Here is a 25,097-nt window from a genome sequence, read left to right on the forward strand (position 1 = left end):
AAAAAAAAAAAAAAAAAAAAGAAATCTTGGTCAAAGTGTATCTTAACCTGGCATTGTTTTATTTACTATAAATTGCCTTTCTCTCAGTTCTGCAAGTCAGAGTTAACAGCATAAAATACAGCCTTAAGTCTAAAAATAGAAAAGAATTAACTAGTTATCTTAATATCCACTTAATTCATTCCATTGAAGATATTATCAGGCTTTATTTACTGCCTTTATCTTTTATTTTAAATACAATTCAAAGTTTATTTATTTTAGTTTTCATCAGAAAACACATTCAGTGCAGCACACTAGAAGTATGTATATTATGAGGCAGGATGATTATTTTTAGGCAGGAATAATGACACAGAAGCAAAAAATTACAACCAACAGATTGACAGAAAAAAAAAGGAAATAAGAAATGTTAAGGTAAATACAAAATTAGAAAAGCACAGTCTGGGACCATGCAGAGGAGGAATAAGTAGACATTTATATCACAGTGGTCCCTAAAGCTATCACCGTATTATACCATAGTGGTAATATAATACATATTATTAATATATATAATTTATAATGATAGTATTTATAACAATATTATATTAACATATCACTATTAGCTTAGCATAATCATGGATGTTCATTTTTCTAACTGAATGAACAATCATTACAGAAAGAATTGAAAATTAATGATTAAAGCAAAAGTTTCAACTATTTGATACATTGACTAGTGTGGAACATATTATTCATGCAGTGCTGGAAATAAAACACTATATCACTGTAAATATGCAAAATATGGTAGAAATTTTGATTTTATTATACACACATTTGATCAAAACATAACATTCAAAAGACTTACTATGTTGAGGTAGCTTTGGGTTTTTGAGAAAAATTAATATGTTTCATGTAAAAACTAAAATTATTTCAAATGTTCAATTTATATGTTATACCCATGAGATATTTAAAGTCAGTCTGATGAATTACTTACTATGTTTATCGTGGGTAATTAATAGTTTAGTCTTTTCAAATTCAAATTATTTTAACATGAGTCAAACATCCAAACCTAGGAATAGTTCTAATAGAAACAATTTATTGTAGTTTAAAAATATTAACTAAATAACTATTCCAAATATTTTTAAAGCTATTATATTTTATTGTATTTATATTCATTTAATACTTTTAAAACTTAATAAATGGATTAATATGAGTATGTCAATACTATCTTGAGTGTAGAAAAACTAAAATGCTGAAAAGACTAGGTGATGTTTTAGATTACACATTTAGTTGGAACTAGAGTCAAAATTGAAAGGTGTTCTAACACTCTAGTTACTATCTCTGGCTTCTAGACTGTACTGACAACAAATACTACAAAACTGTTTTGCTTTGAAAACAATAATTATTTATAAATAATTTAGTAGGTAACACTATTAATAACTTCAAGTAAAGAAGGATTGAGTATTCATGAGGTTTTCTGTCAGTTATCATTATTCTCTAACAAACTATCCCAAAACATCGTAGCCTAGAACAACAGTTTATTATTTCTTATGATTTGGCGTGTTGCCTGGGAAGTTCTTTAGCTGGTCTCTTCTGGGCTACATCATATGCCTGCATTTTTTTAAACCAAAGATTTCCCTTACTGGAAGATACAAAATAGTTTCACTCATAGATCTGACAGTGGGTCTACTGCCTGTCAGTTGGAGTATCTTGGTACTCTTCCACATGATACGTCAACTATCTTCCTAGCAAGGTGATCCTGGAGCAGCATTCCAAGAAGGCAAGGAGAGAAGTCACAAAGCTTTAAGACCTGGGAACTGAAATTTGCACAGTGTCATTTCTGCTGCATTCTTTTGGGCAAAGCAAGTCACAAGCCAGACTATATCCAGAGTGTTGGGAAATAGATTCTACTGCTTGATGAATGGCAAAGCATTTGTGACCATATTTAATCTAAGATGTTAGTAAATCCAGTATTCATTTTAAGTGATCTTCTTAAATCATTAAAATTCTTAATTATTCACATATTTACATTTTACTAGGACAATTCATATTTTCTGTAAATGTATTTTGGATTACTTACTCTTTGTAATTGTTAAATGATTGTGTTCCTCTACGGTTTGGCATGTTATATAAAAGTTTTAGTATTACTATATTATTTCTATTACAGCATGTAAAATAAAGCATTTAAAATATTAAAACATTCATTTTAATTGTTTACCATAATTATTGTAAATGTATTACTCTTCTTTAGAATGGCATTTATTTTTATGCTGCTTTAGACCAAGGTTGAAAGGTATATTTACATTTATTTCTATTTTTAATCTAGAATGCAACTAATGAGCTCACTAAACAGTCATCAAATGTGAAGTCTTTGAAATTTGAACTCCTAGCAAAAGAAGAACACATAAAGGAAATGCATGAAAAGTATGGTCTTTGTAGTTCTAGCCATTGTATTTGGTGCCACCTAGTGACAGCCAATTCTATTAAACGTGCCCCAAGAAACTGCTAATGTTAATATTTTCCTTCCCTAGTTCATGTTTAAACCTATGTAAGATGAAAGTTTAAGGAATGCTACATATAGCGAAAAAATGATTAATGGCAAGCTATTTACTGTTTTTTAATTAGGATAAGGATTGTAATTTTGAATAAATATAATGACTTCAAGACTATGAATGAAAAACTTTACAATGTGGCAGTTATTTGAGCCCCCCCCACAAATACATAGATTAACATTTATATTGGATTTAATGCCTAAGCTTATAAAGCTAAGGTGGGAAAAGGAAAGTTTTATTTGTGTTGAAAATAACGAGGTTATGAAAATTTGTACTTTTTGTGTTTATTAATAAAAAGATTTTAAATGCTCTATCCCACTGGACCAAAATTATTGTTTTCTGTATCTTTCAAAGCTACACTATTGCTTAGAAATAGTAAGTTGTTTAGATGGAATTCCGGTTGTCACTAATACATTTAAGATATATGTATCTCACAAACACACCTGTAGACCTCATTATAAGTGAAGAGCACTTAAAAGTAATACGAATAGATAAAAGTATTAGACAAAAAGTTTGGTTAATTTTTTAACTGAGAATATTTTAAAGTTTATTTATTGATTAAGTCTTGCTTATTTTAACAGGGCTATAGATTAACCCTCTTTGAATCCTGGCTTCCTCACCTACTAGGCCTATGTCTCAATTTAATAATATTAATTCATAAGGTTCTTACGAGGAATAAGTGAGTTAACACATGTAAAGCACTAATAGCAGTGACTAGAATGGAGTAAACATTCAACACATGTTAGCTATGGTCTTTCTTGTTTTAACAGTAGTAGCAGTAGCAGCAGCAGCAGCAGTAGTAGTATCTCTCACTGCATTTACCATTTTATACTTAATATTTCATCAACATGCTAAACAGATGTGTGGATTTAATCTCAAATTATATTAAATTAGAAGATATTATGCCTAATTTAGTTTCATTACAAGAGTTTACATTTGTTTATTGAAGTATAAGATTTTTTCTTATCATTGTTATGCTTTTGATTATCTTTATATATCATTTTGATTTTTTCACAGCAATGTAAAAATGTAATAGTTCTAAGTTTTCATAAGTGTTACTAATTTTTCTCAGTTCTTATGTTTTTTGTTTTAATGCATATGTTATTCTATAATTACCAAGTCACAATAAATTATAGATTTTACAAGTGCTGAAGATATTGAAAAAACAATATCTTACCCAGTACAATTCATTTTACTAATTTACAATGTCATTAATATCACATAGCATTTAAAAACTAACAGTAGGCATGATATTGGATAAAATGTAAGCTATCACCACTGTTAAGGTATTTTCTATCACTCTTGATATTACCTTTTTTTTTTTTTTCAAGGATGTCTCGAATGGAAAGGGATATAACTATGAAAAGACATTTGATAGAGGACTTGAAATTTCGACAGAAAGTGAATTTGGAAAGTAGTGAGAGTTTTAGTGAAATGTTAGAAAATCTTGATAAAAAGGTATCCATTTTGATGTTCACTGACACTAAAAATATCACTTTCCATTGTATTTACTCTCTTACCATGACTATTTAATCTTAATAAATGTATAGAAGATATTCATAGGATATATATTTACTGTTACAAAATTACACTATTTTCTCTGAAAGTACATTATTAATTTTAAAATTCATGTCTCTAAAATCTCATACTTAATATGGCCACATATTCTGTTTCTATTTATAAATATTCCATGAAAAGATTAAAAATCCTCAAATTTCTAAGATACATAATTAAATTTTTTCAGTGTTTGATTTTATTCATAACTATAATTTATGGTAGAAACAAGCTTATATTTCTTTGAGACAGAGTCTTGCTTTGTCGTCTGGTGCCAGGCTGGAGTGCAGTGGCGAAATCTCGGCCCACTGCAATCTCTGCCTCCTGGGTTTAAGCAATTCTGCCTCAGCCTCCCAAGTAGCTAGGACTACAGGCGCGTGCCACCACGCCCGCCACCACGCCCAGGAAATTTTTGTATTTTTTAGTAGAGACGGGGTTTCACCATGGTGGCCAGGATGCTCTCGATCTCTTTACCTTGTGATCCGCCTGCCTTGGCCTCCCAAAGTGCTGGGATTACAGGTGTGAGCCACCGCGCCCAGCCATAAGCTTTTATTTCTTAGTGAAAACTGATTACCAGTAACTATCAGAAGTTCTTTAAAAGTGTACTTTCTTCTTGTATACCCTTAATGTATTTTACATGGGAAGGGAGTTTACATGCAAAGGGAGTTGTATTTAAGTAGTTATGTAACATGTGACCCCAAAGTAGAAGGTTTTGTTGTTTTAAAAAAGGGTGCTATTTTCACAACTCATAAAGTAACCTGTGCTGGCATTCACTGAGTGTTATCCACACCTGAGAGAGTATCTCCTTTACTTCCCTTGTTGAAAATGAAAGTTTATCTGTTAGGTCAAATGGATTTAAGAAAGAAACTTTTACATGAGCATGATGAATCCATAGGGATTTTCTTTCTCTTCTCCTCCACATACCCACGCAAGTTAAAATCACTTCCTGTAGGCCTTTTCAGTATTATCCTTTCAATGTTGCTAATTTTTTAAGTTCAACAATCATTTCAGATACAGCCTTGGAATCTTTATATGAATAACATTTTTCTGTTATGCTTCGATATATATATACATATTATATATCTCATAAAATATATATCTTATTATTTTATTTTATCTAGAAATGGGTACGTAATACTTATTTTGGGGAATACAATGGAAAGTTATCTATAATTTGGTTTGTTTCAGAATCAAAACAATGTAAGTTTAGGTTAGTAATTCATGGATATGTAGTTAACATTAATATTGTGTTATTGGGTGCAAGGATATACATATCAGTATTCATATAGTTTGTGTGCAATTTTGGTTTTTGTTATTGATTTAAGGATTATTACTTTTATACAAAATATGAGTTCTACAAATATACTTGAATTTGATAGCATTATGAGAAAATAAATGGAATTAGACTCATTCACTCATTTACTTTCTGTTGGAACAAATACAGTATATTACTAGAATGCCTTTAACAATAATAATTACCTTTATGCTTTTAATGTAGGTAAAGACATTAACTGAAGAATGTTCCAACAAGAAGGTGTCAATTGATTCACTAAAACAAAGACTTAATGTTGCTGTAAAAGAAAAGTCACAGTATGAGCAGATGTATCAAAAATCTAAAGAGGAGTTAGAAAAAAAGGTATGTTTTTAAAAAGGACATTTTAGCTTAGAGGTGGAATATAATGGTATTTGTTTCATTTATTTCTTATATTTCTTTTTTTTTATTTTATTTTTTATTATACTTTAAGTTCTGGGGTACATGTGCAGAAAGTACAGGTTTGTTACATAGGTATCGACGTGCAGTGCTTTGCTGCACCTATCAACCCGTCATCTACATTAGATATTTCTCCTAATGCTATCCCTCCCCTAGCCACCCACCCCCCGACAGGCCCCCAACCCCCAACAGATTTCAACTGGTGTGACAGTGTGATGTTCCCCTCCCTGTGTCCATGTGTTCTCATTGTCCACCTCTCACTTATGAGTGAGAGCATGTTTCATTTTTAACAGCACTGTTTTTTTTCCTTCTCAAAACCACAAGCTACTTAAACACTTCAGATAATTGCAAAGACGATTTGTATCTTTACATGAAGCACTAAATATTTGTTTAACGTTAAAGATACTTCTGTATTCTTCTGTATTAGAGAAAACAGATGTCATTTGTCTTGATGGTTTTTAACAAATGAAAACTAATATTAATCACTGGTATTTATACAAGTAGATATGAATTTTGTAGACCCGCCTAAACTTTCAAACTAAATGTTTCTATGTTATGTAGAGGATCTTTTGGTCTAAAATAACTTCTATGACTTAAATTATTTGTAATCTTTAAAAACCATAAACTAATTTTAAGTATATGAGAATATGTGCTTAGGATGTTTTATTGAAAATTAATGAAAATAATCACTAATTTTACCCAAATAATAAATATGTATATATAGAGAATAATAAAATATTTTCCTTATTTGGCATGTATAACTAACTCTTCCAAATTTGTTTATAAAATATCTTTTATTTTATGACTGCTGATCTTTTGCAGGATCTCAAGCTTACTCTCCTAGTATCTAGAATAAATGAGGCTGAATCTGCAATGGCAGAAATTGAAACAGCAGCATCTAAGCAGCTTCAAGGATTAGCACTGCAAAGTGAACAGGTCCTAGAAGGTGCACAGAAGAAATTGCTGTTAGCCAATGAAAAAGTGGAAGAGTTCACCATATTTGTGAAGGTTTGAATTATTTGTGTTTTACTAACTTGTACTTGACTTCAGGTAGAGTAGGCAGTAGCCTACTTGAGATGATTTGGGGAATAAAGTTTCTTTCTGCTTTCCTAACACAGAAAGCATCTTCTCCTAACCTATTTATCACATTGCTAATAGTTTCTTCATAAAGAATTTGTTTTTATAGTTTAAATTTTAAAATTTCTACCATTTTATTAATATCAATTTAGTTATGAAATTATACTAGTCAAGTAATCTGGACAGTTTTTAAATTGAAAGAATTAAGCCATTCCCACACTACTCTCCTTTTGAAAATCGTTCAAGCAGGAATAACCAGACACTTGCTCAGGATTCAGTGATGCTAAGAGACATCTGAAGCTCAGGCTACAAACTATCAAGACATGGAATAGACAGAGGAATGGCAAATGACAAGCAGAACAAAGAGAAGACAAACTTTAGTATCTGCAGATGTGTACCATGTAGAAATTACCTAAAAGCTGAAAAGCCCTAGAAAGCCTTCATTCCCCTAAAGACAGACGTTAATAACATTTTATGCCACTATTAAGAGTACTGCACTTATAGGAAATTTCTTACTTTGCTTCTTTGGAAATCATAGATACCTTGAGAGTTTTCTCATTTTAAAAATATCTACAGAATGAATTTGATACAACATTTTATCTTCTTTATCTCTTTTAATGAAGATTTCCACTAGTGTGAAGTCAAGCCAATAATGCCCGCCTCTCAGGATCCTAAATGATTACAAAGTATTAATTTCAGTAAATGTAATTTACCTTTTCCAGATTGAAGACATTATTTTGAATGCTTTTTGAATAGTTTCACTGTTTTACTTATAGTAAACAGTTTCATTAAACGTTATGACTTATACATTGCTGGTGGGAATGTAAATTAGTTCAGCCACTGTGGAAAACAGTTTGAAAATTCTCAAAAAAGTGGAAAACAGAACTACCATTTGACCCAGCAATCCCATTATTGGGTACATAACCAAAATAATATAAGTCCTTCTAACAAAAAGACACATGCATGTGTATGTTCATTGCGGCACTGTTAATAATAGCAAAGACATGGCATCAACCTAAATGCCCATCAACAGTAGACTGGGCTAAGAAATCGTGATACATACACATCATGGGATACTATACAGTCATAGAAAAGAATGAGATCAAGTCCTGTGCAGCAACATGAATGGAGCTGCAGGCCATTATCCTAAATGAAATAACACGGGAACACAAAACCAACACTGCATGTTCTCACTTGTAAGTGGAAGCTGAACACTGAGTACATATGGACACAAAGAAGGGGACAATAGACTTTGGAGCCTACTTGAGGGTGAAGGGTGGGAGGAGGGTGAGAATTGAAAAACTACCTATTGGGTACTATGTTTATTACCTGGGTGATAAAATAATACATACATCAAACCCCTGCAACACAAACTTTATTTATAAAACCAACCAGCCCATGTATCCCTGAAACTAAAATAAAAGTTAAATATATATATATAGTCATTATTTTACTTATGATGTAGAACTATTTTTATTATGAGTGTTAGCTTCATAAACCTTGGTTTTTGTTTTATATTCAACTTAGCATTTTGTTTGTGGAGCTTTTGGCTAAGATATAAAATATATAACTGTGAGATTTATTCAAAATGCTAATCATTGTTTTCTCTGAAATATTTTTTGAATGTGGCACTTTAAAAAAGAAGAATGAATGAGAATCAGAAGTTTTCACAATAGAAAAATGAATTTCATGCCTGTATAGCTGATGATCATATGCTTGATGAAGTTTCATGACTTTGATATATGGAATTTCTTCATACAAATAGTTTAGCAAAAATTATCTTTAAGAAACTTTTTATTTATATCCAGCGATATGAATAGTATTTAATGATGAAATGAGTATCTAAACTCCAGTTATTCAAGGGTAATGTTAGTCCTTCATATTGTTCACCAACAATGATATTGAGTAGATTTCAGGATTGCTGTGGTTTCATGACTTTTTAATTTGAATAATGTTTTAAAGAATATATAATAGGGAAAGATGACAGATATGAACAGACTGTCTTCAGTACTCTTTCAGAATTTTCAGAATTTTTATTTCGGTTTGGTATTTAGATTACCTACGGAGTCTCGCTCTGTCACCCAGGCTGGAGTGCAGTGGTCTGATCTCGGCTCACAGCAACCTCCGCCTCTGGGATTTAAGCAATTCTCCACCGCAGCCTCCTGAGTAGCTGGGATTATAGGTGCATGCCACCATGCCCGGCTAATTTTGTGTATTTTTAGTAGGGATGAGGTTTCACCATCTTGGCCAGGCTGGTCTTGAACTCTTGACCTCGTGATCCACCCACCTCAGCCTCCCAAAGTGCTGGGATTACAGGTGTGAGCTGCCACACCTGTCTCAGAATAATGTTTTTATTGCATTTAAATATAATAAATAATATTGGGCCCCAAACCTATTGAATCAAAATCCTGGTTGGAGTGGAGCCCAATAATCTGCATTTTATAAGTTAACTAAGTGATTATTATACATAATAAAGTTTTAGAAGTAATTCCTTACATTGGTTTTAAGAATTATATTCAAATAACAACACATATCAATTTGGCATTTAGTAAACACCATTTATAACGCATGACTTCCAATGGCAATTTGACATTTGCTTTTCATAACTGTGTTTTAGTGCCAATATATAGTTGCTGTTGGCACCGCATCTACTGTATAACCTATTTTTCAAATAAGAAGCCATCAGCAAATTAATGCCCAAACCATATATTGATGGCAAAGACCAAATATTTGGGTCTTAAGACATGACTATCTCAAGGCATGATTATCAGTCTTTCTCTTCCTTGCACATATGGCCCTAGGTCTAGGCAGAAATGCTTAGGACCCACCATCTGAGGCAGCATATCATCAGTCACTCCCTAAATATGCTTCCTCCCTTTTTAATACTTAAGACCTTCTATAACTGGGTGTTATCCCAATGAAGTCTAATCTTCTTTCACACTACTCTTTCACCCAAAATGCTTTTCTCTCTTTGTTCTCTCTTCAGATTTAATTCTGGGCCTTCCTCTTTCATGAATCTGTTCTTTAACTGTAGCTAAGAGGATAGAGCCCAACTCTGCCGTTTACTAGCTCTCTGACCTCAGGATAGTGACTGAATCCTCTGTGCCTCAGTTTCCCCACATATAGAATGACTATAATAGAACATATGTGAAGTGAGGATTTAAATAAGTTACCATAGCTAAAGATCAGAACAGCTCCTAACTGCTATCTCAGTATCAACTATTATTATCAGCAGTGGTAATAGCAGCAGTAGTACGGCTCTGACTTGTTTCCTGAACGTTTATTATATGTACCACATACATTAACACAATTGTAAACTTGTATTTTTCTTTCTGTTTCAAGTAGATTATAGTCAACTTGACGAAAGGAACACTGTCATTTGTTGTCTTCAGGGTAATGGCACATAGAAGGGCTCATTAAATTCTTGAGGAATTGATTTATATCTGCTTCAAGAATGGTACCGGACATATAGTCACTGCTCAGATGGAAAACTCTGTGAACAGTGAGGACTGTACACATTCTTTAATGAGCGTAGTTAAGGAATGCACATAGTACCTACATGGAACATTATGATCACCAGAACTCATTCTATGCAGAGCTTATTAGGGTATCATGTACACAAAAGTACTTAATAAATATTATTAGTAGTATTAATAGTAACAATGTTTGTTCTGGCCCTGTTGTGGAATCTATGGTCTTTAGTCTTTTCATTTATTCACAGGGCACAACCAGATTATGGAAGAGGTGGAGTGGCCATCTGTTCTAGATCTAGTCTTGAATATGGAATTTGGCCCTGGGGTGAAATCAAGTACTTTGAGCATCTGGGCTGGATATATGTGGCAGAGCTGAGGCTTTGAATTCTCCTAATAACTCAATAAAACACACAAGGGAAATTTCTAGAAGTATTTGCTCAGTTTGACTCAGCCCTGATACAGGCTTGTTAATGTGCCTGTATGTGAGAGTCATATGCCACGCTCCACCTCTTCAGTGGTTTTTGTTAGCTATGAAATAAATACTAGCCAAAAACCAATATTTATCTGGAAGCATAAATGGCTTCATTATCAATATGAACTTGATTTGGTAAGATTTAAAATTTCTTGCCTCTTAGGTAAAAACATTTGTGGAGCATTAGAATTTCATTATTACACATACAATTGTTAATACTTTGGGACTGTACCCTTAATTAAGATTTATAAACAGGTCTATGATACAATTCAATTTGAGTTAACTCTTGTCATTACTGAAAAAGGAAATGACAACTGTGTTTAAAGAAAATTTTCATAATAAAATATGTTACATTATTTGGGAAACTTTATGTAAATTATATGTCAAGAAAGCTGTTTAAAAACCTGTTTTTAAAAAATTCATTATTTATCCCAAAAACCATGATGGCAATAGTGACTCCAGGGTATCTGAGCCACCAGTTATCACCTTCCTTACAATGTAACCTTACTGAAAAAAGTCTAAGCAATCCATAATGATTTGATGAAACTAAAAATTATATGTAACTAGCTATACAGACAAAGACTCATGATAAAGACTGGAAAACTCAATCTAATAAGACAAATGGAATTGCTTACTATATTTTTTGCAAACATTATTGGTGGCTGGATAAATTAATTATAATAATGGAAAAGTAAAGTAAATTTAAGTTGCTATGTATATCCAAAAAGCATTCATATTTTGACAATATCCTCAGATATTGGGATAATTTCTATCTCATGATATCCCAAGAATTGCAAGAAGGCCAACATCAGGTTTTTGAAATTGAGTTAACATTTATTGAATGCTTAGTTTGTGCCATACAAAGTTTTTACTTACCTTGATAACAGGTGTTAGCTAAGGAACATTATTCAACTGATGTGAATAGCGTGACACTTTTTAAAACTTACAGTGTTTTTAGCAAATGATAATTTAAAGGGTTTTTCAAAACCCTTTGGGGGCTTTAGAGTTGCTCAGAGAGTAACTGAGCAGATTCTGAAGTGGTAATAAGAAGGCAATTTTGTAACAGTAAGAGGGAAGTAAAGATAAAAGCCAGATGGAAGTAGCACCCAGTCTTGAAAACAGGCTGATTTTTTTTTTTAAAGAGGAAAGTAAAACTGAGACCCAACATGTAAATACAAGGCAAATGTGATCTTATAAAAATAAAAAGTTAGCTTTGATATATGTCTGGAAGGTAAAACAGTTCGGTGAACCTAGCACAATGAAAGCTCTATTATATCTGAAAGATACACTTTGGATGGGAAAATAATTGTTCATGCATTCTGAAGTATATTTCAACCAAACAACATAGTATTTTCTAATAATCAATGCACTGGAATTGAAGGCATGTGGAATATATCATATAATGACTACACTACTCATTATGTAGGCCACCTAGCATTGCTTCTACTTCATTTAGGTACCGATGACACTTATGTGGTACATGAGGGTTGCTCCTGGAATTCCTGTATTATAGATCCCTATTTAGAAATTCTGTTGGGTTGGTAAGATGTAGGAATGAATATTAAAATAGATCAGAAGCTAATTGGAACATATTAGAATCACCTACCCAAATTATTTGTATCTCATTTTAGAATGCTAGTCATACAGTTTAGCACCCGGATTATTATCTTTCTCTTCAACACAATATTGTTGTGACTTTTGGTGACTTCATATCCATGTAAACCATCCAATACCCTATTGGATATTCCCTTTCTATTCTTCAGCATCTTCATTTCCAATGATTATTCCCATCATCATACCCCTGATCTCTGGTTCTCAACTATGGACCACCACCTGCCTCAGAGGGCATTTGGAAATGTATGTGGGTGCTTTGTGTTACACTGACTGGTAGAAGCTACTAGCATTCAATACCCAGGAGCCAGGGTTGTTAAAAGTTCTGCTTTGGGAACAAAAGTCTCATACAGTGAAAAATTGTTATTTTTCCCAAATGCCAAATATGTCCGTCCCCACTAAGAAACACTACCGTTGGCCTTGTCATTACGGGTAACTATGTGAATTCCAAAATCTCCATTTCCAGCATTTTATTCTTTGACCACTGTTTCTTTTTGTGCTCATGGTGCAACAATTTTGACCTGATTATAACCTCAAATTTACTGGCCTTCCTACTTTCTCACTGATTACTACCACTCTCCTTCCCATTGTGCCCTTGCTTCCCTCCTCAAGCAGCATGGATTCTGTGTTGTATCATAGTCATTTTCTTGCATATATCCTCAACTTCCTCCTTTGTCCCTTTGTCATATTCCTGTGGAAAAAACTCAAATCTACTTTATTTTGAATCTCTGCCTTGTTCTCACCTGATTCCAAGGAAGTGAATGTGATTAAATAAAAACATAAACATGCTGATTCATCTTTATTTAAACAAATAACCAAGAACTTCAGGTGGGCTCTCAGCACTATCGGATAATCCTATTATATATTTCCCAGGGCATTCAGGCTCCATGTTTCCCAGTCATTCTGCTGCCTTCTCAAGCCTTCAGCATCCCCTGCTTAACCACTCAATCTTGGCTTCTTATTTCACTGAGAAAACAGAAGCAACCCAAGATAATTTCCTCCTTTTTTCATTACCTTTATTTTTCACATTCCTCCTAAATCTGTGCCCACGTACTGTCGCTTCTCTCATATTACTAGGAGTGAACCATCTGCACGCCTGTCTAAAGCTAAAACCTCACTTTGCACACTGGATTTTATCTCCTCATATTCCGCAGGACCTTGGCCCTGTAATTTTAACCCTATGCTTTATATCACTAATATTCCCTCTATATTGGATCACTTACATTAGCAAACACACATCATTTACCAAAAAACCTCCACTGGACTCTCTATCTCCTCTAATTGCTGACTCATTTTTCTCCTCTTTTCATGTAGCAAAACACCACAAAAGTGATACCTATTCTCTGCCCACTTTCTTATCTTCCATTCTGTTTTGAACCTTTTCCAATTAGGCTTTCAATCTTATTACCCCTCCAAAGTACTTTATTCAAAGTCACCAACAACCTCCATTTTGCCCAATCTGTGTTCAGTTCTCAGTTCTTATCTTATTTGAACGCTTGGGAGCATTTGAAATTCTTTTTTTGAGTCGGAGTTTCCCTTTTGTTGCCCAGGCTGGAGTGCAATGATGCGATCTCGGCTCACTGCAACCACTACCTTCTAGGTTCAAGTGATTCTTCTGCCTCAGCCTCCCCAGTAGCTGTGATTACAGGCACCCATCACCATGCCAACTAATTTTTGTATTTTTAGTACAGACGGGGGTTTTGCTATGTAGGCCAGGCTGGTCTCAAACTCCTGACCTCAAGTGATCCACCCGCCTCGGCCTCCCAAAGTGTTGGGATTATAGGCATGAGCCACTGCGCCCAGCCAGTTTTTCTTATCACATCTAGCTGATCTTTGACTTCTTTGCTAGTCCTCATTCTCTTCCTGACAAACTTAAGTGTTGGAATTTCCTAGGGTTCAGTCTTTATACCTTTCCTCTTCATTATCTATACTCACTTTCTAGAAACTCTTTCCCAACACTGTAATTTAAAATGCCATATTCTGACCTATGACTCCCTACTATATGCCTGTTCTCACATCCTGTCTTTGAAACTATGGATTTTTAAATCTTCCTGCCTAATTGTGATTTTTCACTTGGATGTCTAATAAGCATCTCAAACTTAACATGGACAAAAGTTGAAAAAAAATTATTTTGCTTCTCTTGGCTTTTTTTCTCTATCTCAGAAAAATTTTTTCACCAGTCATCGATGGTTAGGCCCCAAATCTGTAATCATCTTTGGCTCTTCCCTTTCTCTCACATTGCATTTCAAATACTTCTAATCTTGTCTGCTGTTATTTCAAAATGGACCTAGGATTCTGCTACCTATCACCACTGCTACTCTCCTGGTTCAGGTTACCATCATTTCTTGCTTGTACCTATGCATTAGTCTCCTCCTTCAGCTCTTGACCCAGATTAGTCTTTTCTCCATCACTTGGCAGAATGATACTTTTAAAATGGAAAACATGGCCAGGCACAGTGGCTCATGCCTGTAAATCCCAGCACTTTAGGAGAACGAGACGGGTGGATCACTTGAGGTCAGGAGTTCGAGACCAGCCTGGCCAACATGGCAAAACCCCCTTCTTTATTAAAAATACAAAAATCACCCAGGTCTGGTGGCAGGTGGCTGTAGTCCCTGCTACTTGGGAGGCTGAGGCAGGAGAATTTCTTGAACCCGGGAGGCGGAGGTTGCAGTGAGCTGAGATCGTGCGACTGCACTCCAGCCTGGGTGACAGAGTGAGACTTCATCTCACAGGACTCCTCATTACTCAGGAAAATAGAAAACCTTGTCTCCCCACAAAGGACTTCATGATTAATTTTATTGTTACTTCTGCAACTTCACTTTCTACGACATTTTACCTCACTTATTCTACTGTAGCCTTTCTTTCTGATTTTCTTGCCCTTTTTTTTGAACACTGTAGGCCCTCTGCTCTCTCAAGGTCTTTGTCCTTTTCTTCCATATATTCAAGTAGTTTATCTTGTCACTTCTTCAGATCTCTCAGTCCTGTCAACTTTTGAACATATGAAACAATGGAAAATGAAGAAGCTAGTAGAAAACCTGTAAGCTGGTTAAATCTAAATCATTTTTGACCTTAATGTTTACAGTATTAGAAATGGGGGTAATGGGTTGGTTGGAAGAGTTAAGTTTCCTTTTTGCTTTGATGGAACAATATGGAGTATAAGAAACTCTAGATATTGATTCAAAATATAATGTTAAATATATATTTGAAACATTTAAAGATGACCATAAGAATAAAAATATTTAATTTGTAAAGAGTTTGATGAATAAAAGGAATAAAGAAAGCTCCATCGATCTGACACAAGCCAGGAAACAGAAAAGAAGGGAGAGAGGGAACGGGCAGGGAAAGAAGGAAGGGAGGGGAGAAGAATAAGAAAACTGGCAAATAAAAAAGATAGGATGTAGCTGTTCCTTAAATATAGACATATCTGATTTTATTGTGTTTGCTCTGTTGCACTTCGCAGATACTGTGTTTTATACAAATTGAAGGTTCGTGGCAGCCCGGTGTCAAATAAATCTATGAGCTCCATTTGTTTTTCCCAACAGTATATGCTTACTTTGTGTTTCTGTGTCACATTTTGGTAACTATTGTAATATTTCAAACGTGTTCATTCTAGCTGTTATGGTGGTCTGTGATCAGTAATCTTTAATGTTATTGTTTTAATTGTTTTGGGGTGCCATGACCTGAACCCCAATTAATTAGGCAGTGAACATAACTGATAAATATGTGTGTTCTGACTGTTCTCTCCCAACTGTCTTTTTCCCCATCACACTCCCTCTCCCTGGGCCTCCAGATTTCCTGAGACTCAACAATATTGTAGTTAGGCCAACTAACTAACTCCAGTGACCTCTAAGAGTTCAAGTGAAAGGAAGAATCACGTTTCTCACTTTGAATCAAAAGCTAGAAATATGAAGCTAGAAAAACTTAGTGGGGAAGGCAGGTCAAAAGCTGAGATCATCTGAAATTAGGCCTTTTGCACCAAACAGCCAAGTTGTGAATGCAAAGGAAAAGTTCCTGAAGGAAATGAAAAATGTTATTTCATAAAAACAAAAATGATAAGAAAGTGAAACAGCCTTATTGCTGATACACAGAAAGTTTTAGTGGTCTGGATAAAATATTAAACCAGCCACAACAGTTTAAGCTAAAGCTTAATCCAGAGCAAGGCCCTAACTACCATCAGTTTTACAAAGGATGAGAGAGCTGAGGAAGCAGCAGAACACCTTAAAGCTACCAGAGATACAAGGAAAGATGCCAGCTACATAACATAAGAATACAAGGTAAAGCAGCAAGTGCTGATGTGAAAGCTGCAGCAAGTTATCCAAAAGATGTAGGTAAGATCACTGATGAAAGTGACTACATTAAACAACATATTTTCTTTTTAATTATACTTTAAGTTCTGGAAAACAAAGAAGCTAGTAGAAAAACCAAACACATGTGGTGTTTGGTTTTCTGTTCTTATGTTAGTTTTCTGAGAATGATGGTTTCCAGCTTCATCCATGTCCCTGAAAAGGACATAAACTCATAATTTTTTATGGCTGCATAGTGTTCCATAGTGTATGTGTGCCACATTTTCTTTATCCAGTCTATCATTGATGGGCATTTGAGTTGGTTCCAAGTCTTTGCTATTTGAACAGTGCTGCAATAAACATACGTGTGCATATGTCTTTATAGTAGAGTGATTTATAATCCTTTAGGTATATACCCAGTAATGGAATTGTTGGTTCAAATGGTATTTCTAGTTCTAGATCCTTGAGGAATCACTACACTGTCTTCCACAATGGTTGAACTAATTTACAGTTCCACCAACAGTGTAAAAGCATTCCTATTTCTCTACATCCTATCCATCATCTGTTGTTTCCTGAGTTTTTAATGAATGCCATTCTAACTGGTGTGAGATGGTATCTCATTGTGGTTTTGATTTACATTTCTCTAATGACCAGTGATGATGAGTATTTTCTCATATGTTTCTTGGCTACATAAATGTCTTCTTTTGAGAAGTGTCTATTCATACCCTTTGCCCACTTTTTGATAGGGTTGTTTGTTTTTTTCTTGTAAATTTGTTTAAGTTCTTTGTAGATTCTGTATATTAGCCTTTGGAGATGGATAGATTGCAAAAATTTCCTCTCATTCTATAGGTTGCCTGATGACAGTTTCTTTTGCTGTGCAGAACCTCTTTAGTTTAATTAGATCCTATTTGTCAATTTGGCTTTTGTTGCCATAGCTTTTGGTGTTTTAGTCATGAAGTCTTTGCCCATGCCTATGTCCTGAATAGTATTACCTAGGTTTTCTTCTAGGATTTTTATGGTTTTAGGTCTTACGTTTAAGTCTTTAATCTGTCTTGAGTTAATTTTTGTATAAGGTGTAAGGAAGGGATCCGGTTTCAGCTTTTTGCATATGGTTAGCCAGTTTTCCCAACACCATTTATTAAATAAGGAATCCTTTCCCCATTGCTTGTTTTTATCATATTTGTCAAAAATCCGATGGTTATAGATGTGTGGTGTTATTTATGAGGCCTCTGTTCTGTTTCATACATATATATATATATATCTGTTTTGGTACTGGTACCATGCTGTTTTGGTTACTGTAGCCTGATAGTATAGTTTGAAGTCAGGTAGTGTGATGCCTCCAGCTTTGTTTTTTTTTTGTTTGTTTTTTGTTGTTGTTTTTTTCCTTAGGCTTGTCTTGGCTATGTGGGCTCTTTTTTGGTTCCGTATGAAATTTAAAGTAGTTTTTTCCAATTCTGTGAAGAAAGTCAATGGTAGTTTCATGGGGATAACATTGAATCTATAAATTACTTTGGACAGTATGGCCATTTTCATGATATTGATTCTTCTTATCCATGAGCATGAAATGTTTTTCCATCTGTTTGTGTCCTCTCTTATTTCCTTGAGCAGTGGTTTGTAGTCCCCCTTGAAGAGGTCCTTCTCATCCCTTGTAACTTGTATTCTTAGGTTTTTTTTTCTCTTTGTAGCAATTGTGAATGGGAGTTCACTCATGATTTGGCTCTCTGTTTGTCTGTTATTCACGTATAGGAATGCTTGTGATTTTTGCACATTGATTTTGTATCCTGAGACTTTGCTGAAGTTGCTTCTCAGCTTACGGAGATTTTGGGCTGAGATGATGGGGTTTTCTAAATATACAATCATGTTATCTGCAAACAGAGATTATTTGACTTTCTCTACATATTTTCTATGTAGACAAAACAGCCTTCTATTAGAAGAAGATGCCATCTAGGAGAAAGCTAGAAAGGGAAGTCAGCGCCTGGCTTCAAAGCTTCAAAGAAAAGACTGACTTTCTTCTTAGGGATAATGCAGCTGAGGACTTTAAGTTGAAGCCAATGTTCATTTAATATTCCAGAAATCCTAGGGCCCTTAAGAATTATGCTAAATCTACTATGCCTGTGATCTATAAATGGAATAACAATGCCTAAATGACAACACATCTATTTACAGCATGGTTTACTGAATACTTTAGGCCCACTGTTGAGACCTGCTACTTAGAAAAAAATATTCCTTTCAAAATATTGCTGCTCATTGACAATGTACCTAGTCACCCAAGAGCTTTGATGGAGATGTACATTGAGATTAATGCTGTTTTCATGCCTGCTAATATCATATCCATTATTCAGCTCATAGTTCAAGGAGTAATTTCAACTTTAAAGTTGAAGACTTTAAAGTCTTATTATTTAAGAAATAGATTTCACAAGGCATAGCTTCTGTACATAGTGATTCCTCTGATGGAGTTGACCAAAGTAAATGGAAATCCTTCTGGAAAGGATTCACCATTCTAGATGCCATTTAAGAACATTCATGATTCATGGGAAGATGTCAAAATAGCAACATTAGCAGGAATTTGGATGAAGTTGATTCTAACTTTTATGGATAACTTTGAGGGGTTCAAGATGTTAGTGGAGGAAGAAACTACAGATGTGGTAGAAATAGCAAGTGAACTAAAATTGGAAATAGATCCCAATATATGACTGCATTGTTGCAATCTCTTGATAAAACCTGAATGGATGAGTAGTTGCCTCTTAGGGATGAGCAAAGAAAGTGGTTTCCTGAGGTGAAATCTACTCCTGGTGAAAATGCTATGAACATTGTTGAAATGACAACAAAAGATTTAGAATATTTCGTAAACTTAGTTGGTAGAGCAGTGGCAGGATTTGAGAGGATTGACATCAGTTTTGGAAGAAGTTTTACTCTGGTAAAATGCTACCAAACAGCATCACATGCTATAGAGAAATCTTTCATAAAAGGAAGAATCCATGGATATGGCAAGTTTCATTGTTGTCTTAAAGAAATTGCCATAGCCAGCCCAGCCTTCAGCAATCGTCACCCTATCATTTGTCAGCAGTTATCAACCTTGAGGCAAGGCTCTCCACTAGAAAAGTTATTACAGTGTGCTGAAGGCTCAGATGATCATTAACATTTTTAGCAATAAAGTATTTTTAATTAAGGTATATACATTTCTTAGACATAATGCTATTGCACACTTATAACATAACTTTTACATTCACCGAGAAACCAAAAACATTGTATGACTCACTTATTGTGATATTTGCTTTATTGTGGTGGTCTAAAATGGAACCCACAATATGTCTGAAGTATGCTTGTATTTTGGATATTAACCTCTGTCAAATATGTGACTTGCAAATATTTTCTTCCATTTTGTAGGTTGTCTTTTCACTGTTGTTTGCTGTGTAGAAGCTTTTTAGTTTGATATAGTCCTACTTATTTATTTTTGATTATGTCAACAAGAAGCAATTCTAGAGCCTAGCCAGCAGCCCTGTCTGACTGCAGAGCTCAACCAGTGACCGCCTGACCTTATCAGTATGGACAGCAGCTCTGCCCAACTAGAGAGCCTGACAGCAAGTACTGCCTACCTACCCATGGATGTTGTCTCCTGGCCTGTTCAGATCCAAAGGTTGGACTGACTAGTGAGCTATTCCTGCTGAAGAAAACCTATAAAGCCTGGAAGAAGTGGTTGCTTCCTTAAATGTGCTGACACCAATGCAAGGATACAGGGATTATGAAGAATCATGGAAACATGACATAATCAAAGGAAAATAGTAAAGCTCAAATAATTAACCCTAAGTAAATGAATATATAAAAACTGACAACAAATTCAGATTAGTCCTCTTAAAGTTCAGTCAACTATAAGAAAACATGATGGACAGCTAAATGAAATTAGGAAGACAATGCATGATAAAAAAAAGAGGTTCAAAAAAAAAAAAAAAAAAAAAAAAAAAAAAAACCACAGCAATCCCAGAGATAAGAATACTATGACTAAACTGAAAAATTCAATAGGAATCTTCAAAGTCAGACTTGAACAAATATAAGAAAGAATCAGTGAACTCAATGGGAGGTCATTTGAAATTATCCAGTCAGAATAAAAGGAAGACTGAAATGCATGAAGAAAGCCTATAGGAACTATGGGACACAATTAAACAATATGTGCATTATAGGAATTTCAGAAGGAGGAGAGAGAAAAGACAGAAAGCCTCTTTAAAAAAATAATGGCTGAAACTTCCCAAATTTGGTGAGAGAAATGGACGTGGAGATTCATGAGACACATTATAATTCCCAAACATTAAAGACGAAGAATTTTGAAAGCAGCCAAAGAGATTTATCACATACAAGGAAGCACCCATAATACTATTGGTGGATTTCTCAGTAGAAACTTTGTAGGCCAGGAGGGTGTGGCATGATATATTGAAAGGAAAAAAACCCTGCCAACCAAGAATACCATAGTTAGCAAATCTGTCCTTCATAAATGAAGGAGATAAAGACTTTCCCGAACAAATGAAAGTGGAGGGAATTTATGGTTCTTATAAGGAATGCTGAGGAGACATATTCAAGCTGAAAGGAAAAGACTCTGATTAGTAAAGCTAAATATAGAGTTAAAATCAGAATCCTCTAATATTGTAGTGCTTTTGTATAAATCACCTTAACTCTCATATAAAAGTTTTAATTAAAATATTAAATATAACTGTAATTATAATAATTTTTGTGAATACACAATATAAAAAATATATAAATTGTAACATCAGTAACCTAAAATTTGAGAGAGTTAAAGGTAAAAGTATAGAGATTTTTATATGCAATTAAAGCTAAGTAGTTAACCGCTTAAAGTAGAAAGTCCTAACATATTTTATGTAGACCTCATGGTGGCCACAAAGGAAATGCCTGTAGTAGATCTAGATATACATAAGTTTAACTGAAAGGAATCAAAACATACCACCACAAAAAGTCATCAGATCACAAGATAAGATAGGAATAAAGAGCAAAGAAACTACACAACAGTAAGAAAACAATTAACAAGGTATAAATAGCGAGATAGGGAGCCCTTCCCTGGTAATAATTTTAAATGTAAATGAATTAAACTCACCAATCAGTAGACAGTAGCTGAATGGATGGTTTTAAAAATCCAGTAATTTGCTGCCTATATGAGACTCAGTTCAGCTTTAAGGACCCACATAGACTAAAAGTAAAGGGGTGGAAAAAATATTTCATGCAAATGATGGCAGAAAGAGAGCACAAGTGTCTATACTTTTATGAGGCAAAATAGACTTAAGTAAAAAACAGTCACAAGAGACAATGAAGGCCATTATATAATATTAAAGGTGTTAATTCATCAAGAAAATATAATAATTATAAATATTTATGCACCAAACTTGGGAGCACTTAAATGTATAGAAAAAATACTAACAGAACTGAAAGGAGAAATAAACTAATACAATAAGAGTAGGGGACTTTAATACCCTACTCTCAATAATGCATCCATTATCCAGAAAATCCATAAGGGCACAGAAGATTTGAACAACACTATAGACAAAATGGACTGAACATATATGGAATATCCCATCCAACAGCAGCAGATTTGTATTCTTCTCAAGCCTGAAGAACATTTTCCAGGATAGACTGTATGTTAGGCCACAAAATATCTCAGCAAATTTAAGAAGATTGAAATCAGGTCAAGTATCTTTTTCATTATAATAATATGAAACTAAATATCAATTCAATAACAGGAAAATTGGAAAACTTATAAAACTTATTAAAATATGGACACTCTTTATCAACCAATAGGTCAAAGAAGAAATCAAAATGGAAATTTTAAAATACCTTGAAAGAAACAGAAATGGAAACACATCATACCAAAATTTACAAGGTGCAACAAGAGCATTTATAAGAGGAAATATTATAGGTGTAAACACCTACATTAAGAAAAAATAAGCTTCTCAGATAAACAACCTAACTTTATGACTCAAAGAACTAGAAAAAGAAGAACAAACTAAGCTCAACTTTAGCAGAAAGAAAGAAATAATAAAGATTACAGTGGAACTAAATGAAATAGAGACAAGAAGAACAATAGAAAAGATCAGTGAAACTAAGATGAGGTTTTTTAAAAAATTAAATAAAATTCAAAGATGTTTAGCTAGACAAACCAAGATAAAAAGGGGAATAGAGCTTCAATGGTTTATGACATTTCTATACCTGGCTTGCTTCCAAAGAGAAGAGGCAGGGCTTAATGAAGAATAACACAGACAAGGCCAATATGCAGGAAACAGCATTTCTCAGAGCAGCCAAGAAAATACATTATTTACTTGTAAAAACATCAGCAAAACAATTCTATAACAAAAATAGCCTAGCTAATAGAATTCACCAGTAAACAATTCCTAAATTTATATGTAATATTTGAACAGCATAGCAAACAGCCCAAGCCCCTCTGCTACATAACTTTCTGTAAACAAATGGTTCAAGAAAAACTCTTCTTTCAAAAATGAGTCCTGAAGAAGGAACCAGCACAGTATCTGTACAAATATATTAGAATAAGGATGGAGGATAAAAATAGGAAAAGTAAAGGCAGGAAAATACATTTCAACAGAGATAAGTTGCAACAGAGCAGATGAAAATATTTTACTATGAATTAAAACTGTTAATGAAATAATTTTCTCTTAAGAATACCTTTGCAAAATGGAAATAAATGTAAAAAAATTAGGGAAAAGATGGTGAGACAACAGGAACAGATAAAAGGATGCTGGCAGATAAAGTAATGGAAGTAAAAGAAAATAAAATTATCTCAAAAAATGTTTTGACGGTTGCATGTGTATATATTAAAGCTGATCAAATTGTACATTTAAATATGTTGAACTTATTACATCTAATTGTGCATCCTACGGTAAATAAAAGAAAAACTTACAGATACATATGATAATGTGGATGAATCTTAAAAACACCATATTAATTAAAAGAAATCAGACATGAGAAGAAATGAAATAAAATGCACAGGCCTTAAGTATTCAGTTTAATGAGATTTTTGATAGCTGTCTGGATATGTACCCACCGCCTCGCTCACAATACATCTCAACTCCAAAGCTTCCCTTAAGGTAACTTGAAGCCTCTTTTGAAACTGCCATGCAGTTCAGCTTCTCCTTCTGCCCAGTCCTGCCTTCCTAAGTTTCCTACAGTTGTTGTTCCTAAGTGCACTCCCCCATAGACATCTGCACAAAGATCTACATCTCAGAGTCTTTTCTTCAGAAATCCTACCTGAGACTCTCCAAAAAGAAAACCTCAATTATTCTGAAAGGTCAAAATAGCATGGATAATATTCTATTAATAGTATAAATAACATCAATATTTATATATACTACGCATAAATAGTAGAGATAATGCAAATGAAACTACAATTTATTACAAAACTGGAAAAGGTAAGTCACTACCATGTAGATATTAAACAGAAAAATGCTTTTAAAGGTTCTTGGGTTAAGGAGAAAATCTGAGCACATTGCAGAATATCCCTAAAAGAATAATATTCTGGAATTATTGGAACCCATAGGATAAAACTGAAATGGCGATCAAAAAAAATTTGTAGCCTTATATATCTAATAAATAAAAAATCAGAATAAACATTTAGCAAATGAATTAAGAAAAATAACCAGAATCTAAAGATTAAAATAGAAATTAAAATTTGTCAAATTAACCAATGAATACAAGATTTTTTGAAAATAAAATAAAAAGCAATAAAATAGATAAACCTTTAACCTACCTACTTAAGAAAAAAGAAACCACAAAAGCAGAACCATACAAATAAGAAGTGATAAGTGAACGTAATCCTAGACCTAGATGCAGGAAAAAAAAAATCGTGGCAGACTGCTTAATTCTCTTCAAATAAATTTGAAACCCTGAATGACATGGATAAATTTCTAGGAAAATATAATGCACCAAAACTCATTCCAGAACGGATAGAATATCAAAACTAATTGTCAAAAAGCTGCCTTCCACTGTAATAAATACGAGGCCAAATGCAACTGAGTGATACCACATCAATAAAGGGCAGATAAATTCAATCTCATTGAAACTACTATAGAACATGGAAAAAGAAAGATATATTCCAAACTTTTCTGGAGGATTGCATAAAATAAAAACCTCATATTAGTGCAGAAAAATTAGATAAAATATTAGCAGATAAATTTGGCAGCACATCAAAAAATTGTGCCATAACCAGGTACAGTTTATTCTAGAATGCAAGGATATCTCGATACTAAAAAAAATACTAATAATCCTTTTAATAGATTTATGATAGAAAACAATGATAGCCTATATGGATGCTAGAATGAATACTTAAGAAAATGTATTCATTTCTGTAGGAAATAAAATATAGTTACTTCCAGTTACTTTCCT

General features: G+C 33.8%; 1 protein-coding gene across 5 annotated transcripts in view; it reads left to right on the top strand.

Annotated features, from left to right (window-relative positions):
* The window catches only part of CNTLN (centlein), a 338,923-nt gene that overhangs the window by 292,069 nt on the left and 21,757 nt on the right, over positions 1 to 25,097 (top strand). For 4 of the 5 annotated variants that reach the window (XM_017545930.2, XM_017545932.2, XM_017545931.2 and 1 more), the window contains exons 20-23: positions 2,297 to 2,394; positions 3,854 to 3,980; positions 5,575 to 5,712; positions 6,610 to 6,795. In XM_017545930.2, coding sequence (XP_017401419.1) covers positions 2,297 to 2,394; positions 3,854 to 3,980; positions 5,575 to 5,712; positions 6,610 to 6,795 — 549 coding nt within the window. Of the gene's footprint in view, positions 1 to 2,296; positions 2,395 to 3,853; positions 3,981 to 5,574; positions 5,713 to 6,609; positions 6,796 to 25,097 lie in introns of those variants that run through there. The other variant, XM_037744754.1, reaches the window with a different exon arrangement.

This window comes from Cebus imitator, unplaced genomic scaffold (assembly GCF_001604975.1).
Source record: "Cebus imitator isolate Cc_AM_T3 unplaced genomic scaffold, Cebus_imitator-1.0 Scaffold183, whole genome shotgun sequence".
NCBI lineage: Eukaryota > Metazoa > Chordata > Mammalia > Primates > Cebidae > Cebus > Cebus imitator.